This window comes from Pollicipes pollicipes, unplaced genomic scaffold (genome assembly GCF_011947565.3).
Source record: "Pollicipes pollicipes isolate AB1234 unplaced genomic scaffold, Ppol_2.1 Scaffold_3447;HRSCAF=4054_pilon_pilon_pilon, whole genome shotgun sequence".
In the NCBI taxonomy this organism is placed as follows: domain Eukaryota; kingdom Metazoa; phylum Arthropoda; class Thecostraca; order Pollicipedomorpha; family Pollicipedidae; genus Pollicipes; species Pollicipes pollicipes.
This window is the reverse complement of record NW_023596297.1, coordinates 16,279,549-16,295,468: the sequence shown is the minus strand read 5'-3', so window position 1 is coordinate 16,295,468 and position 15,920 is coordinate 16,279,549. Positions and strand designations below refer to the sequence as shown.

The window sequence follows — 15,920 nt, the reverse complement described above, 5'->3', positions numbered from 1 at the left end:
CAACCACCCACACAGCGTACAAAGCTTGGCAGTCACGCGCGTCCTCTTAGGGCCAGGCCGGTGGAGCGACAAATTCCGCCGCGCACATACTCGTACATCACCAAAACTTCGACTGGAAGCGTCAGCGAACGAACAGTAGTTTTGACCACGCTTCCACGCTGTTCATGCCTCTGTCCTGGAAGCAAGCCATTACACAAGGTATGAAATCCTTGTCAAGGGTTTTAAAAAAAAACAATAGCATGTGGTGGGTTAATGTCAACTAAACCTGAATCCATTGCCTTCATAGCGTACACAGGTGCCGTAACCCAGAATCTTGCGGCCAGGCCGATGAGCTACCAAACCCCGGAGGCACAAAAAAGCAGCAACACGTTAGCCAAGGTGTATAGCTGTAACCATCATATGCCTGCTTTCCAAGTCGAGGTCAGTTAATTTTCAGCTTCCAATTGCTGCTCTCCAAGTGCCTGTTGAGATTTGGGCCTTCTTCTGCATCCTGGACGCTTCAAAAGAACGTTCTGACCGCCGATGCCAGCAATATTTTAGCTTCCGCTTATGAACGCTGCTGCGACCTTTTGCACTTCGTACTCTGCAGATGTTCTGAAACGCAAACCCAAAAACGCTATCTGCGCTGATTGCCCATGATAACGTACTTCCCCAATCAATCTCATGACCACCATCTTTGCAAGTTACTCCTCACTCTACGTACGCACGTGCGTCGATTCTTTTGAATTTGCCAATGTAACTAAAAACGTGGCATTGCCTTCAAACGTCACGCGTTGTCATCAAAATGTCTCCTTGCATGATCATTGCGGTGACTTGCAAATGGCTGCAACGATGAATGCTGTTGTTGCCGTGGCTCAACTCTTCCACCCGCAAGGGATGAACGAACGGAATATGAATGAAATACCGATGCTTGTCAGCGATCGCAGCACGTGCGCTCTCCCGTGTTTGACTTGAGTTACTCGGCGGGGGCGAGTCGGTAGCCCATCGGTGGCATATAAACATCGCCAAAAACTAAGCCATAACCCTTTATCAACTTAGTGACTGAACGGAAGAGTGCACAAAATGATGACAAATGGGTGGTCAATACGAACAACGAATCTGCGCATGCGGTGATGTAAATTTTGGAAAAATCCTGGCGATGGTTTCGATGACAGCGTATTGCATTTGGCACCCTTTTTCCAAACCCCGGCTGTCGGGTCGCACTACTGGCGCAGTGGTGGGTCGCACAGCTTCGTTGTCAGCCGCCTAAATTGCGGGCGGTACTACCGCTGGTCGACACTTTGAAGTTGGATTCACGCGTCCTCCGGCTCCGGCTGCCGATATGAGACAAAAGCGTGAACAACTGTCAAAATGGGAAAACCTGTGTTGCCCACAGCTGTGCACGTGACGCGTGACGCGCGTAGCCTACCACGCCACAGGCAAAACAAAGATAGCGACGGACAGAGGCGCACCTTGCGAAAACAGCCGTTTATGAAGGATCCCACTCGTACATTTCTTATATCTTGAAAATATGTTGGTAGAATGCATCGTGCTAGCATTGTTTTCATCCACATGATTCGAATATATACCACAACATTCCTGAGAATTCTATCTCTACAAAGTGAGTGGGCAAACTCCTCTTTCTAGTTCACCTATATCGTCCAGCCGCCCAACTTAGTTCTTCGTGTGTTTGTGACTAGACAAACTCGCAAAAGACAGAATCCCAACTTGCCTATGAGAGCACAGTCTTCTCCTCTTGTACACTATTTGAAGGATCACCCCTACAGTTTTATCGGGTGTCGCGAACGCCTACTAAAAATGAAGGAAACACACAGTATGCAACAAATCTTTATCTCCTGGAATACAATACACTCTGTCCATCTGTCCATCTTCAGTTAACTGGTCCAATTATCATGTCCATTATACAGCGCAGCGAAGCCACATAGAAGACACTCCAATCTAATGATATGTATGCGCGCAGTGAGCCAGAGTTGAGACCGGCGCCGGTGTCGGTCACCGACTACGTCATCATGATGTGACCCCAGCGGGCCTCTGACTAGATCCCTCATGACAGCGCGCCGTCCTCTTCATGTGAGCTCATCCCGATCAAGTCCCATTAGCCCGACCGCGGCGCCGGCTGGGGCCGACAACGACCCGCCGCCCGCCGGAGGCCAGCGCAGGCTGCCGGGCGCCGGGCGCCGCTGCGGCCGCCATAGATCCCATACACTCCGCCGGAGAGCTGCACCACGGCCGCCGAGCAGCGCTGGCCGATCACGGCCGGTCGCCCAGCAGCCGGACGCGCGCTGCCAGACGCAGCAGCGCTGGTCGGCAGCGTCAACGCGCGCTCGCCAGGCTGCTGCCCGTGCTGCTGGCGGTCAGCGGCTCTTCGCCAGGCCGCGGCTGTCGCGAGCGCAGCGCCACCAGCAGCAGCGCGGCGCACACCAGCAGCGCAGCGCCCAGCCCCAGCAGCGCGAAGCTGCTGGCTGACATGATCGTCGGCACCGTCTCCACGATGGTGACGAACTGGGCGGCGATGTCGGGCGTCGTGTCCACGGCGTTGTCGAACCAGAGCATTGGCAGGTACACGGTCGGCACGTCGTAAAGGATCCTGCGGCGCGGAATACGCGATGTCAAACCACCGGTTACGGGAGGCGTCAGTGAACAGAGGCGCGCTCACCACAGAGCCGTTTCAATAAAGCATTAGAAAGTATAACACTAACACGCTGAAAGTACCTGTCTTGCGTGCAGATTGAAACGGTTCTAAGTTGAATCGGTTTTCCTCAGCACCGTGAACGTGGCTAGCGCACCTTATTAAATGAGTTGTGACCTGGACCCGTGGCGTGGAAGTACAAAGTGAGTGGACATGCGGGAGTGAGTGATGTGAGTCACATGATGTGAGGGAGTTGGTGGACATGTGTATGGTGAGGATCAGCGATCTTCGGTTTTAGCACCCAGCGAAGTTAGGATTTTACTGTAAGTCTTCAGCCGAGATGTGTGTAAAGTGGAACGTGGTATCGGTGTTCACATTCAGCGTCAAGTTGCGATTTCACCGAAAGTTTTCAGGTATTGATTCTCTTCCTTCTCTCAACAGTTCTTACAGACATTCACAAACCTGAGGTCATGACGTTTTGCTATCAGGGTCACCGTTGTCAAAACAAAATCATGCCATTTAATCCTTGACAAAAAAGAAAAGAACACAGGAAAGAAGTGGGTTGATAGAGCCTTATTGGGAGTCATCAGTTTGGTCGATATGTCACTTGACCACAATTTCGGCCTATAAGGATGATTTCGAGAGTTATAGAGATCTGAGAGTTATAGAGATCTTGACGGACCTCAGTCCGGATAACAACGTTTTCGTGCCTGAAGCGCTTGCATGGGGCCCATCATTTTGAACGATATGTGGTTGCCCATCTTTTGATCTTGTCCTGAACTTCAAACAGTGACTGAAAAAATACCCCACCACTGTGAATAACTCGGTGAGATTGGCCTGCGGAGGAGGTTTAGATGACATGGGAACTGGACGCCGAATACCAAAACAAACACGACCCTTACTTCGCGAATATTTAGCCGAGTTCTCTATACCTTGTCACAAATCCGCATGAAAGTAAGTAGCTGTTACTTTACACCAAGGTTAGCCAACATTTTAACCTGCCTTGAACTGAGAGCATAAAAGCGCAGCCGTTCAAGGTTAAAAGGTGCAGTCTGCGTGCAGCGCGAAGTTCAGCACCGGGCCAATATCAGCAAGGCAACACACACTTCTCAACGGCCGCCGTCCTTGAGCGACGCTTTGAAAGAGAGCAGCCCGGTGGTGAGTGGCGCACGACCGATCGGTGAATAGGACCCGGTCAGCAGCTGCGGGGGTACAGAGCTGAGGGGGTAAAAACTGAGCGGGTCGGGTCGAGAGCTGACAGGGTGGAAAGCTGAAGGACTCGAAAGCTGAGGGAGTCGAGAGATGGCGGGGGGGGGGGGTGAGAACTGAGGGGGTCGAGCGTTTAGGGGGTCGAAAGCTGAGGGACAGGAAGGGATGGGAGCTGACGGAGGCGGAAGCTGACGGGGTCGACAGCTGATAGAGGGGAAGGGAGGGGGGTCCGTCTTGGGAGCTGACGGAGGCGAAAGCTGAGGGGCTCAAGAGCTGATGGAGGGGGAGAGGAGTGGGAGTGCTTTGAGAGCTGACGGGGGCGAAATCTGAGGGGGCCGAGAGCTGGTGGAGGGGGAGAGGAGTGGGAGTGCTTTGAGAGCTGACGGAGGCGAAAGCTGAAGACGTCGACAAAGCAGTACTCACGTCACGTCACTGTTGGGCTTGAGCAGCATGTTGATCTGGAACCGGGCGCGCACCGAGAGCGGCACCCCCGTCAGCTGTCGACAAAGCCGGCCCGCCGTCAAACACCGGCAGTGCGACACCGGACACCACGCTGGACACAGTCTCAAAGACGATCGCGGCGCACGCACGCACGCCCTTGCTCAGCGCCCCAAACGACATGGCTGGCCGACCACCTCCCAGGCCTAGGCACCGCCCAGCACAGAGTTTTTCCGACGTCCTGGAGGAGTGGTCCATCCTCCTGTTGCCGTCCGCGCAAGCCGCGGCACCGCCGCCCGGTCGCCGTCGCCACGTCCCCCCGGGACGCGCAGCGCGTCCTGGGCCAACCCGCCAGAGCTGGCGGCACCACCAGCCGCGCACTCACCGGGTCCTGTGACATCACCAGCCACGCACTCACCGGCTCCAGTGACATCACCAGCCGCGCACTGACCGGCTCCAGTAACGACACCAGCCGTGCACTCACCGGCTCCAGTGACGTCACCAGCCGTGCACTCACCGGCTCCAGTGACGTCACCAGCCGCGCACTCACCGGGTCCAGTGACGTCACCAGCCGCGCACTCACCGGCTCCAGTGACGCCACCATCCACGCACTCGCCGGCTCCAATGACGCCACCATCCACGCACTCACCGGCTTCAGTGACGTCACCAGCCGCGCATTCACTGGCTCCAGTGGCATCACCAGCCGCGCACTCACAGGCTCCAGTGACGTCACCAGCCGCGCACTCACCGGGTCCAGTGACATCACCAGCCGTGCACTCACCGGCTCCAGGTCGATGTGAAAGTTGTGGAGCGACTCGTTGGGCCGCTGGCCCACCGTCTGACCGATGACGGCCGGGTCGGCGTACAGCATGTGCGGGAAGGAGACGAAGGCCGGCACGCCGAACCGACACAGCGTCTCGTTCAGCAGCCCTGCGGCCGTCAGCGGCGCGGTCACACGGACACGATCGGACAGACACGGACACCGGACGCGGACATCACCGGGCACGGTCACCATTCGGCAAGGACGCCGTCAGACGACAAACACGAGATATGGACGTCACCGCGCAACATCAACGCCGGACATAGGCATCTGGGGCGTTCTCCCTCGGGCGCAGATCACTGTACACACAGTCATCACTGGACATCGGTCACAGCCCACAAGACACCGTTTAGGCCCACAGGGCACCGGCCATGGAGCATAGGACACCGACCACGCCCCACAGGACACCAGCCACGGCCCGCAAGACAGCGGTCATAGTCCACAGGACACCGGTCATGACTCACAGGACACCGGCCACGGCCCACAGGAGACCGGTCATGGCCAACAGGACACCGGTCATGGCCCACAGGGCACCGGTCACGGCCCACAGGACACCGGCCACGGCCCACAGGACACCGGTCATGGCCCACAGGACACCGGTCATGGCCCACAGGGCACCGGTCATGGCCCACAGGGCACCGGTCACGGCCCACAGGACACCGGTCACGGCCCACAGGAGACCGGTCATGGCCAACAGGACACCGGTCACGGCCCACAGGACACCGGTCACGGCCCACAGGACACAGTCGTGATGAAGCGTAAACATGCGGCCAAGAGCCAAGAGCTTGACCAAGACCTCGCACGTTTCCCCACCTTATCATGGGCAAATATCCATCGATGGACATGGTTGATGATACTGATCGCTGCCCGCATCACCTACTTCGTATGCAGCGCTGCGGTTTGCCATCACTTGAACCAAGAACCCCCTACTCGCAGTCGCCTGCTTCGTAAGTTACTGTCTCAGCCCTACATCCATCACGTAAGGGCTTTGCCTATTTATCATCCTTTGCATGCCAACAAGTCACCACATATGTCGGGGGCATGTCGGCGTGTTGTGTGCCAGCATTTGCACACGGTCAGGGCCTTGATGACGACACAGTCAGAAGACGGTCCCCGCCCAATCAGGTCGCGCCGCAGACGTGCCGGCATGTCACCACGAGACGTGCCGGCACGTCACAGCGGGACGTACGCGACACGGCGGAGCGGCACGGCTGGGACACGGCTGGTCCGCAGGGAGAGCGGGCCGGCACCGTCACACCGACGTCGTTCGTATGAACTCGATGGATTTGCGGCACGTCACCAAGTCGATGACACGTAACATACCAGGAGCACGGGTCGGAGGAAATTACGCGACAAGCGGTTGTTTTAACATCGGCGCCGTTTGTAGTAGGTCACACAGGAGGGGATGGCGCGCGCCGAGGCATACATCAAACGGGCGAGAGGATGTATGTTTGACAGGTACAGGGAGCTTTGACTAGCGTTTTAGCTGAGACACTTTTCTCGGAGACACGCGTCAGCAGTAGTCCTGGCGCAAACAACCCAGTGTCTGACCGTGAACGCCGGCAGGCAAAATGTCAGCGGCTACATCGAAGGTGCAGTAATGGGAATGTCCGACTTCTGTAAATGACAGCGACAGCGCACCGACCAATCGCTGGCTTCTTTTGCAATCGGCGTCGCCTGCATCACTATGAAAGAACGGTCGAAGTCGTGGTGTGCATTAGAAAGCCGACAAACATGTCTGACGTCGCTGAGGACCTTTAAGTCCTCCGAGACGATCCTTTCAACAGACACGTAAAAGTATTCGCAACAAAACCATCATGTCGAAACGCACTCTAAGAGGCGAAACGTAGTCAGGCACATTAAAGGGACCGCACCTAAATAAAAAAATAGTTTCTCAACTACGTTATCAGTAATTTACGACATACCCAGTGCTAATTCTCATCACTCTATACTCTCCGTCTCATCATATTCCCTCATACTCATCATTATCTCCGTCTCATACTCATACTCTCGTCATACTCTCATCACTCCATACCGTCCGGAGGTTTATATGTACGCTGCACAAATATCGCACATTTTAGGCTTAAAGCGGGTTCCCTGTGAGGCGAGAATGCAGAAGTACCTTGTATTACGTAGAACGTTGGCAAAGGGGTTGTGGGTGAAGACTAAAGAGACCGGGAGCCTTCACCTGGCTGAAAAACAAACCGAATTCGACCACTTTTTTGGCGGTCCCAATCCCTTTCCGACGAGATAGGAAATTGCATCGGATTGAGACAACCACCAGCGACGATCAATGAAGTGCAAACGACTAAGCAATAGGCCCTTGCACGGGCACACACCTTCAGGGGGGCATTCTCCGTTGCAGAAACACCAGTTGTCGGGGTTCGTATCGGGCCTGGCGAACATCATCTCATCAGCCTGGTACCTGTTACCGCCTAACTCGTATTTGGATGTCGGCTCTTTGTAGGGAACGCGGAGTGACCTGCAACATATCATAGAGCAGCAATGTTAGAGAAGAGGCTGCAGCGGCGTCTGCGCCCGACTCAGAGCAGCCAAGCCGGCTGCATCGTTGCTATCTAGCCCCTACCACACGCCATACAGGTGCAACTGTGCTCAGCGCCACAAAGGTTCGATCTTGCCACACGTTACCGCACGCCTGACCTGGACAAGACAGACCCGACTCGCACCTCTGAGCCGGCACGAGCAGGACGCAGCACCCCGCCCGGCCAGCGTCACAGTACCCCACCGCGACCGCACCCCGACACCCGCCCACCAGCAAGCGGCCGTACCGGCAGATGTCTGTCGAGTACAGCTCGATGTACGTCTTGTCGAGCCGCGGGTGGAAGAGCTCGCCGGCCGAGCCGTTGACCATGTTGCAGGGCGCGTCGAACGCTGTCGTAGTGTTGGTGTTGTTCCAGAAGTGCAGGTCACCCAGCTGGGACACCGTCCGGCCCGTGTCCATGTTGAACACGCCGTCGTAGTAGTTGGTGCCGTTCCTCTGCGGACACGCGGGTTACGGTCGGTGGAGGGCGGTATGCGACTGCACGCGACGCCGACAGCAGGCCGAAACGGTACGCCGAACACCCCGCGATCCAGCTGAAGGGCCGCTGGGCGGCGGGCGACACACGTCAATGGGTTTGGTATACACGAACAGCAGAAGTAGCAGAATAGCGCTGCGTCACGCAATAACATGACGTCTAGGCGCATGTCCACAAAAAGGTGCACCAAATCAAAAGTTTTCATCTTTCCAGCGTTCAGGACATATTTGACTTAAAAAGGTTTCGTTAAAAAATCAACAATACATATCCTCCGGCAAACAAGCGCTGCCTTAAAATACCCTCAACGTTTATGCATCACGCGTAGTCTCGATACACGCAGATACAGGAGTTAAAGGATGTGACATATTTCTTCGTTCGGCCACATAATGTGACTACATTCCGCACCACATACGACAGAACGGCTGTTTGCGGTACCACAAATGATACATGACCAACCTGCTTAAAATGAAACCGAGGTCCAGGAACGACACAAATAGATAAGCACCTAAACCTGAGCCTGAGTCACTAGACCGCAAGTTTCGCAAGTGTAATTTATGTTAACAAGTTGTGATTACCAGCAGCGTCGCAAATCGCCATTACTCCCCTACTGAAGTCTCCACAACCGCCCCTGCAACCCCCCCCCCCCCCGCCAGACCGCCATCTTTGGCCAGCTGACGGTTAACCTTCTGCATTTCGGTTGGGTCGGACGACGCGCACGGTAAATTCCATGAGCCACTGTCATCGAACGAAACGGTCAAAGTTTCCATATGGCTTCCACTGTGGCTGTGGGGCACCCATCGCTCGACCAGTGACTGGAGCAGCACGAGGCCAATTGCAAAGAGGCGCTTGCATCGGTATTCACTCACAGCTGTCTAAAATGCGGCGTTTGTGTCTCACTTCACCTGCACAGCACAAGCACCCTTTGAACCGATAGTTCAGTAATAATTTTTCCACATCTTACGAAACATAAGACTACAAACTTGAATTTCAAATAGCTTCCCATTTTTCCAAGCTTTCAATCATCTTAATCTTTACGATCTGTTAAGTATTGGATGCCGGGTTCCACATTGTGGATCGCTGTCCAATACTACTGGGGCCCAACCCGACACGAGGCGGGGGAGGCAGTTAAGGATTGAGAGGGCATGCTCCCCCCCCCCCCCCCCCACGGGATACCAAGTTTCATCCCTGCGTACAAGTGTTCCATTGTCCGACCAAAATGTCGTCCACAGCGCGTCCGTCGAGCAAGTGAGCAGCAGCCGACCTTGCTCGCGAGCTCTGACTGCGGCCGCCGCGACCCTGCCCACATCCGCGGCGGGCGCGTGGGCTCTAGTGGCGGAAGCGGTAGCGGCGGCGGCTCCAGTGACTCATTATCACGCGGTCCGACCCGGTCGCTGCCGCGCGTGCCTGTGTGTTTGTGTGGGCGGTGTGTCGGGCTAGTGGGCCGACCAGGCCGACAGGGAGCCCCGTCACCGGCCACGGCCGTCAGGTCCGTCGTCGTAACGGCCTCCGAGTGGGCGATACCGCCCGTCAGCTGCTAGTGTCGGCTGAAGTGGGGCGAAGACAGTCGAGTGGAGATGGAGCGGCTAAGAGCACTGTCCTCCACAAAACCCAACGACCCTTCACTGTCACAATTCCGCGGTTGGCAACCCAATGCATCCGGCGCATGGCCGATAGCGCAAACACAGTCTTCGTGCTCGGGGTGAGAACACCCACGAGAACAACGTCCATATCCACACGAGCGCACTGACCGTTGTCGTCGACCTGACGACGGCAACAACCCTGTCCCCTGAAACCCTGCCGCCAACGGCACCGTTGTCTGCCGCCGCCGTCTCAGACATCCACATCAGTCGCCCCGCTGGCGACTGCCAGGTCGCGCCAGCACAGCACGATCAATCACCACCCGCCAGCCGGGACACACAGCAGCCGCCCAGCTGGCGACGCGCCGACTGCCAGGTCGCGTCGGCACAGCACAATCAATCACCACCCGCCGGCCGAGACACACAGCAGCCACGGCGTGGCGTCACCAACCGCCGCAGCCTGGTGGCGACCCGTCACAGGCAGGCGTGACGCGTGACGTGCTTCGCGGGTGAAGAGAGGACACGCTGCGAGCTAAGTCACCAAATTAATGGAATTTTTATCACGCGGGTGAAGAGAGGCCACGCTCCGAGCTAAGTCACCACATTAATCGAATTTATTATCACGTGCATGGGTACTGTAAACGCTTTGACTGCGTGGTAATATAGTGCTGATATTCGAATCACTTCAACGTGAAAAATGCATTAAGGTAATTTTGTGCGCAATTTTCCCTTCAACATCATAATTCCCTGAATTAGTGGCTCTCCATGCGCTAAACTTCGCGGCACCGTGCGCCGAACTCCAAAAGCTGAACTTTACGGCGCACGTGCGCGCCGAGATTTCGGCCACGATGTCGCTGCCGCGCCGGACATGTTCGGCGGAACGTGTATTTTTCCAGTCTAGGCGGGATGGCCTTAATGCGTCAGTATCGTGCCTTGATGCGTCAGTATCGCGCCTTGATACGTGAGCATCGTGCCTTGATGCGTCAGTTTCGTGCTTTGACGCGTCAGTATTGTGCCATCAGTGTCACGGATTGACATCTGCGGTGTTCACCGCAATTAATTACTTTCGATGGCAAGCTAATCAAATATTCCTCCGCTCGCTCCCCTCCTCCGCAGGCGCCCGCCGCACAGTCGCAGCGAGCCGTGGGGAGGGTGGACCCTCTGCTAGTGCACTGCCGCCTCAAGCCCGCTCCCGCATGGTACATAGTCAAAACTCGCTACCAGGCAAGGGACGCCGTTCCTGGGCTGTTTCCAAATATCACCCCCCGATCGCTTCGCCAAGCGACAGTGTCCCCAGAGACGGGTCATGAAGAGCACGTTTTTCACTGAGAGCTGTGCTTGCTATGGCGAAGCTGAGCTATGGCGCCTTAATTATGTACTTAACATTATGAACTATTTCTCCAGAGCTACCAAGGACGCCTCCAGTCCGTTGTACTCCTTTACGTGCTCTTAAAATCGGCAGTTGGTGTACACTCCAGCCGCCCGTTGTGCATTTTTGCGTGCTCTCCAAGTCGGGACTTTGTATACAACCGAACGCATACTGCAGACAGTGCTCCCATCTAGCTGGATGAAAATCGACTGAGGTCTGACCAGCGCTCCCAGCGTCGATTCCTCCTGCGGCCACTGATAAGCGAATTCATGAACGCACACATGACTGTATGTGTGCAGTCATGACATGACTACAGGAGCACGGCTTTCCTTCGTGCTTGGGAAACAACTTAGCAAATTACTGGCTCACTACGCTCGGCCTCTGCATAGTCATTCTGAGCAGGCAGCGACTTCCTGTGAGAGCCAACCGTACTTATGTTTTCTTTTAATTATGACGTCTCCGACGCCACCAAACGCGCAAGGGTAGAGACACCGAAGCGGACCATACGCGAGTATAAGCGATAACTTTTGGACCAGTCTCAGCAAGCTGCTGACCGGGACTTCCCTGAAAAAAACCAAAAGTTCAAACAAATTAGACTTTCTGTTTACTCGCCCCCAAACAGCTTTGTAAACGGGCGCATACAAAAAGAAGCCCACTCGGAGTTATTGCGTCATCCAGCACGAGTCTGCTAGCACGCAACCACGTTCAACTATGTACGCAGTCAGATTAAGAATATGAAACACAGTGGTATTCTACTGCACTATCGTCATCTCTGCTGACGTAAGGTCACGCCAGCTCAGATCAGGTCACGTTGCACGCTGTACCTACCACGTTGCTCAAAAACGTGTCCCACTCTCCAATCAGCACAGGGCTAAGCTGTTGACGGTTGTTGCCAGGCAACGTGCGACCACACAACTGTATCCCGAGTGATGGTCATGAGCCTCCACCAGGCCAGGTGACGGCTCCCATACGAAGAATCCGACAAATCAAGATAACTGATTGTGCGTTTATCTTCGACAAACGGAAACTCACGCCGTAAAACCAACCGAACTTGTCGAACGGTATGGAGATGTTGACCAGGTACTTGAGCACGGACGCGGCATCCAGTAGCGGGTCGTCGTAGCCGTCGAACAGGAACTCACGCACCGTGCGCGTTACGAATGGTTTTGTATCCACGGAGTTCACCATCTCGTTGAACATGACCTTCATGAAGTCGTTCAGGTCCCGGATCAGGGCGGCGGCCGCCTGCAGCGAGAGATGCGTGTCTCGGGTCAGGGTGAGAGCGACCCCAGTACGACAGGCGCGTGTCTCGGGTCAGGGGTGAGTGAGGCCCCAGCGCAAGAAGTGCGTACCTCGGGTCACGGGTGAGCCCGGCCCGAGTACGACAGGCGCGTGTCTCGGGTCACGGGTGAGCGAGACCCTAACACAAGCGCGTGCTAACACAAGGTCAGGGGTGAGCCCGGCCCCGTTCGGGGCACCAGTGGCGGGCGACGGTCGCGGAGAAACGCCTCGAATCCAAATATTACGGAGGCGTGGGGAGAGGGCACGCAGTAAAGCACAGGGGCTCGCAGACCTCAGCCGGCTGAAGCAGGCCTACGATCATGCCGGAAATGTGGAGCATAGCTGCATGGACGGCGTGCTGAAGCGCCATGTTAGGCGCATTTCCGGAATACAAATGCCAGCATACCGTTTGTTTTGGTAAAACAGTATGCCATCGGTGAGCTGAGCGTTGCGAGCTGCCCCTGCTCGGCTGTCCGCGGATATCATCTGATCAACTGGGCATATCGGGGGCGATGCTGTAGGACAGGTCAGCCATGCGTCGTGTGCTTCGGTGGGAAAATTTCAGAAGCTCTCACAAAGCCGCTGACATTAATTACTAAGCGCATGTACCGAGCAGTGCAAATATGCTAATTACTTCTTGGTGTTTACATATATCACGCATTTCACATGTATCTCTCGACGTGTGAAAATGCCTCCGAGACGATGAAGTACTGGCCTGCGCGGACGGGCGGCGTGGGAATACAAATGAAACATATGCCGTGTCGGCTGAGAACACGCATGCTGCAGACCGCACGGGCTGATTTCACCGCGCACCCTACTCGGCATCCCACTGGCTACCGTTCCGGGATGAGTGGGTGAATGGGATTTAATTGGAGCCGAAATGCAGCACCGGCGGACAACCTCACAGTGTGGTGTGTCCGGTTCCGCAGACACCTTGTGAAGAGTGCAAGTTCAGCCACGAGCAAAAAACCGATCAGACTTCGGTGACGAGGCAGGTTTTATGCACCACACCATGGCAACAGGACTTCTCTTATCTTATGGGTCCTCGTCCGGCGTTCAGTGAAAAAGAATAGTTAAGTTTTTATACCTACAACGTTATGGCAGCTCTTGCCGATATCTCGCGGGCCGGGCAGACGGGACCTGCTGAGCGCGGTTGGCCGCACCGCACCACCACCGGTGGCACCAGCTCACCAGCAACGGCACGTTGAGCGTGGTGATGTTGTCGTCCCGGCTGCCGACCGACATGTCCGGCTCGAAATGCCACGTCTTGATCTGCATGTACGTCACCGTGCCGTTGTCGTTCCAGGTCATGTTCACCTTCAGGTGCTTCTCGCTGTGACGGGGGGTTCGGCTCGTCAGCGGCGGGACAACATCAGCAGCTGGCGGGCCCGCGGCTCGCCACCAGCGGCGCCGGCTCGCGCCGGTCCGGTCTGGCCGCCGGGACGCGACGCCCGCCCTGTCAGCAGGCCGGCGGCTGGGCTCAGGTGCCCGCCGGCCGGCCGGACCGAGCGTCGCGGCGCGCGCCAGCCGGGAGCCGCCCATCACACAGGGTCGTGCGGGGGACGGCAGCGCAGCCCGGGGAGTGGTATCTCGGCCTGCCGCCTATGGCATCTGTACCGTCTTGTTTCGAGAGATCGCGCCGGCCGAAAAGACCAAAATATCTTGCGTTATGAGCATGGAAACCAATCGTTCCCGGATATACATCGCGCCTTTATTTTCGCCAACCATGTACACTATTTCAGTTGTAATATTCTCGCACAGTTTTGGTTTCAACATGGACCTGCTGAAGGCTGCTTCTACCGCGTGCATGCACTGAGGTTCAATGCTCGTGGCAGTGCTATTGCCACGTTGATTCCGTTTCCACGTATACGCCATACCGACATGTCGTCAAGGTCATTTAGAGGGTTTACCACCACCGTACGCAGCGGCTATCACCAGAGAAAAAGGGCATCTTAAATATACAATCGCGCTTGGCCATGCACTCTACATTTTGTATTTTTAAAGAGTAATACCAGTCGCATTACGAGAGATAAAGCCTGGCATGGACGGCTCACAAAATACATCTACTGCGGTCCAGGAACAAGACCATTATTTTTCCTGTACATATGACACGCTATTAAGAGGCAACAGGAACAAAGCTTAAGCTGCGCTGCAGTACGCCAGGATTGTCTCATCCGGCACGACTGGCTTTGCAGGAACCGGCCGGAGAAGCCAAGGCCGGCCAGGCTCATGCCGCTCGGCCGGCGGGACTCCGAATCACGCCTGCAATCTTGAGTCAAATCTTACCTTTGAAATCCGAAATTCCCCTGCGATAAAGTCTCACGAGAGGTACATATGAAACACCGCCCAGACATTTCCCAGCAGCACTGGTGTTGTGTTCCTGACACGCGAGCCTCGCCCGACGGTCGTCATTCGCGAGCCTTCGCCGGACGAGACAGCCTCACAGTCTACTGCCTCCAGCTCCACGCATCCTAAACCGACATTCTTCCCTTGGCTCCAGACGGAACAGCAGCGGACTTTCCCCTGTCAGTGTACGGGTCGGTGGGGAGACCGTGCGGGAGGGCCTGGCCGTAAAGAACCTTGTGTGTGGTATTTGACCACCACCTGAGCTGGGACGCCCACGTCAGTGATACCGTCCGTAAGCGCAACGGCCCCCTGATCGGTCTACGCCACTCGAGACGTTTCCTTACACAAAGAGTGACGCTGACCATCGTGCTGCGTCTCGTTATCCCGTGCGCGAGGTACTGCGTTGCAGTTTTTGGCCAGGGTCAGCTGTTAACGCCACTAGACTGCGGATAGTCGCTTACTTCGCTGTCAGCTTAGTTACTGATCCCCAAAAGCATGACCATGTGTCTCGCACGGAATGTCCTGCACCTTGCCACGCCTAGCCAAATGTGCGGTGTGCAAACTGTTATCGCTGCGCTCAAAGCCCGTGACCGAGAGGGCCTGCGGATCTTACTTGTTTGCAGCACACGCCGGTGCGCGGACCTGTGATTGGTCTAACCGCAAATCTAACTCACTCCTATCGAAGAGTACAGCGTTCTCAGCAGTCGATAGAGAAGATCGTCGTTCCCTGTGCTCACGGCAAGGTGGGCGGCGTACGAGTGTATAACGCACGTGTCCGGTTCGGTCCTGGCGGGAAATATAAGAGCAACACTTGAGCAGAATTTATTAATCGAAGCTCCATCGACCTACGTCTCTCATGAATAAAGGATCGTGCTGCACTTTTCGGGAACCTAAGATGACATTTTGGGATGATGCAGGAGGTGACTGGGAGACGGAGAAGTGCCAAATCCAAACGTGAGTTACGAGCCAAATGTGACAATTGGACACCAGCCCAGTTCACCGGCCTTGTGTGACTTCGTCACATCCGTCAAAATCACAATATCGTACCCCAATACAGCGCTGCGTTAGTGGCGCAATATGCAGCCTACAAGACTTATCAGCTAAAATTTAAACTGCCTGAAATTGCCACAAACGACCGAATAAGAGGGCCAAATGCTTGCTTCATTTTACTATGCCTCAGATATGAGGAGGTAACAGGAGCGTGGTGTCAAGT

General features: G+C 55.6%; 1 protein-coding gene across 1 annotated transcript; it reads right to left on the bottom strand.

Moving 5' to 3' along the window:
* Positions 1 to 2,313: 2,313 nt before the first annotated feature.
* LOC119092201 (protein croquemort) lies at positions 2,314 to 13,687 on the bottom strand. Its single transcript, XM_037215177.1, has 8 exons — positions 13,553 to 13,687; positions 12,113 to 12,325; positions 7,886 to 8,094; positions 7,436 to 7,578; positions 5,058 to 5,206; positions 4,262 to 4,335; positions 2,378 to 2,587; positions 2,314 to 2,347 (listed from the first exon to the last, which is right to left on the bottom strand). The coding sequence occupies exons 1-8, from the start codon at positions 13,670 to 13,672 to the stop codon at positions 2,314 to 2,316; spliced, it is 1,152 nt and encodes a 383-aa protein (XP_037071072.1). The 5' UTR covers positions 13,673 to 13,687.
* Positions 13,688 to 15,920: the final 2,233 nt, after the last annotated feature.

What these genes read in the sequence shown, in the direction of transcription:
- LOC119092201 (XM_037215177.1), bottom strand. Translation starts at nt 13,672, where the DNA reads ATGACCTGGAACGACAACGGCACGGTGACGTACATGCAGATCAAGACG. An exon ending in TACTCGACAGACATCTGCCG is followed by an intron (nt 7,579 to 7,885) that starts GTACGGCCGCTT and finishes GATATGTTGCAG; the next exon opens with GTCACTCCGCGTTCCCTACA. An exon ending in GCGCTGCGCTCGCGACAGCC is followed by an intron (nt 2,348 to 2,377) that starts GCGGCCTGGCGA and finishes GCTGACCGCCAG; the next exon opens with CAGCACGGGCAGCAGCCTGG.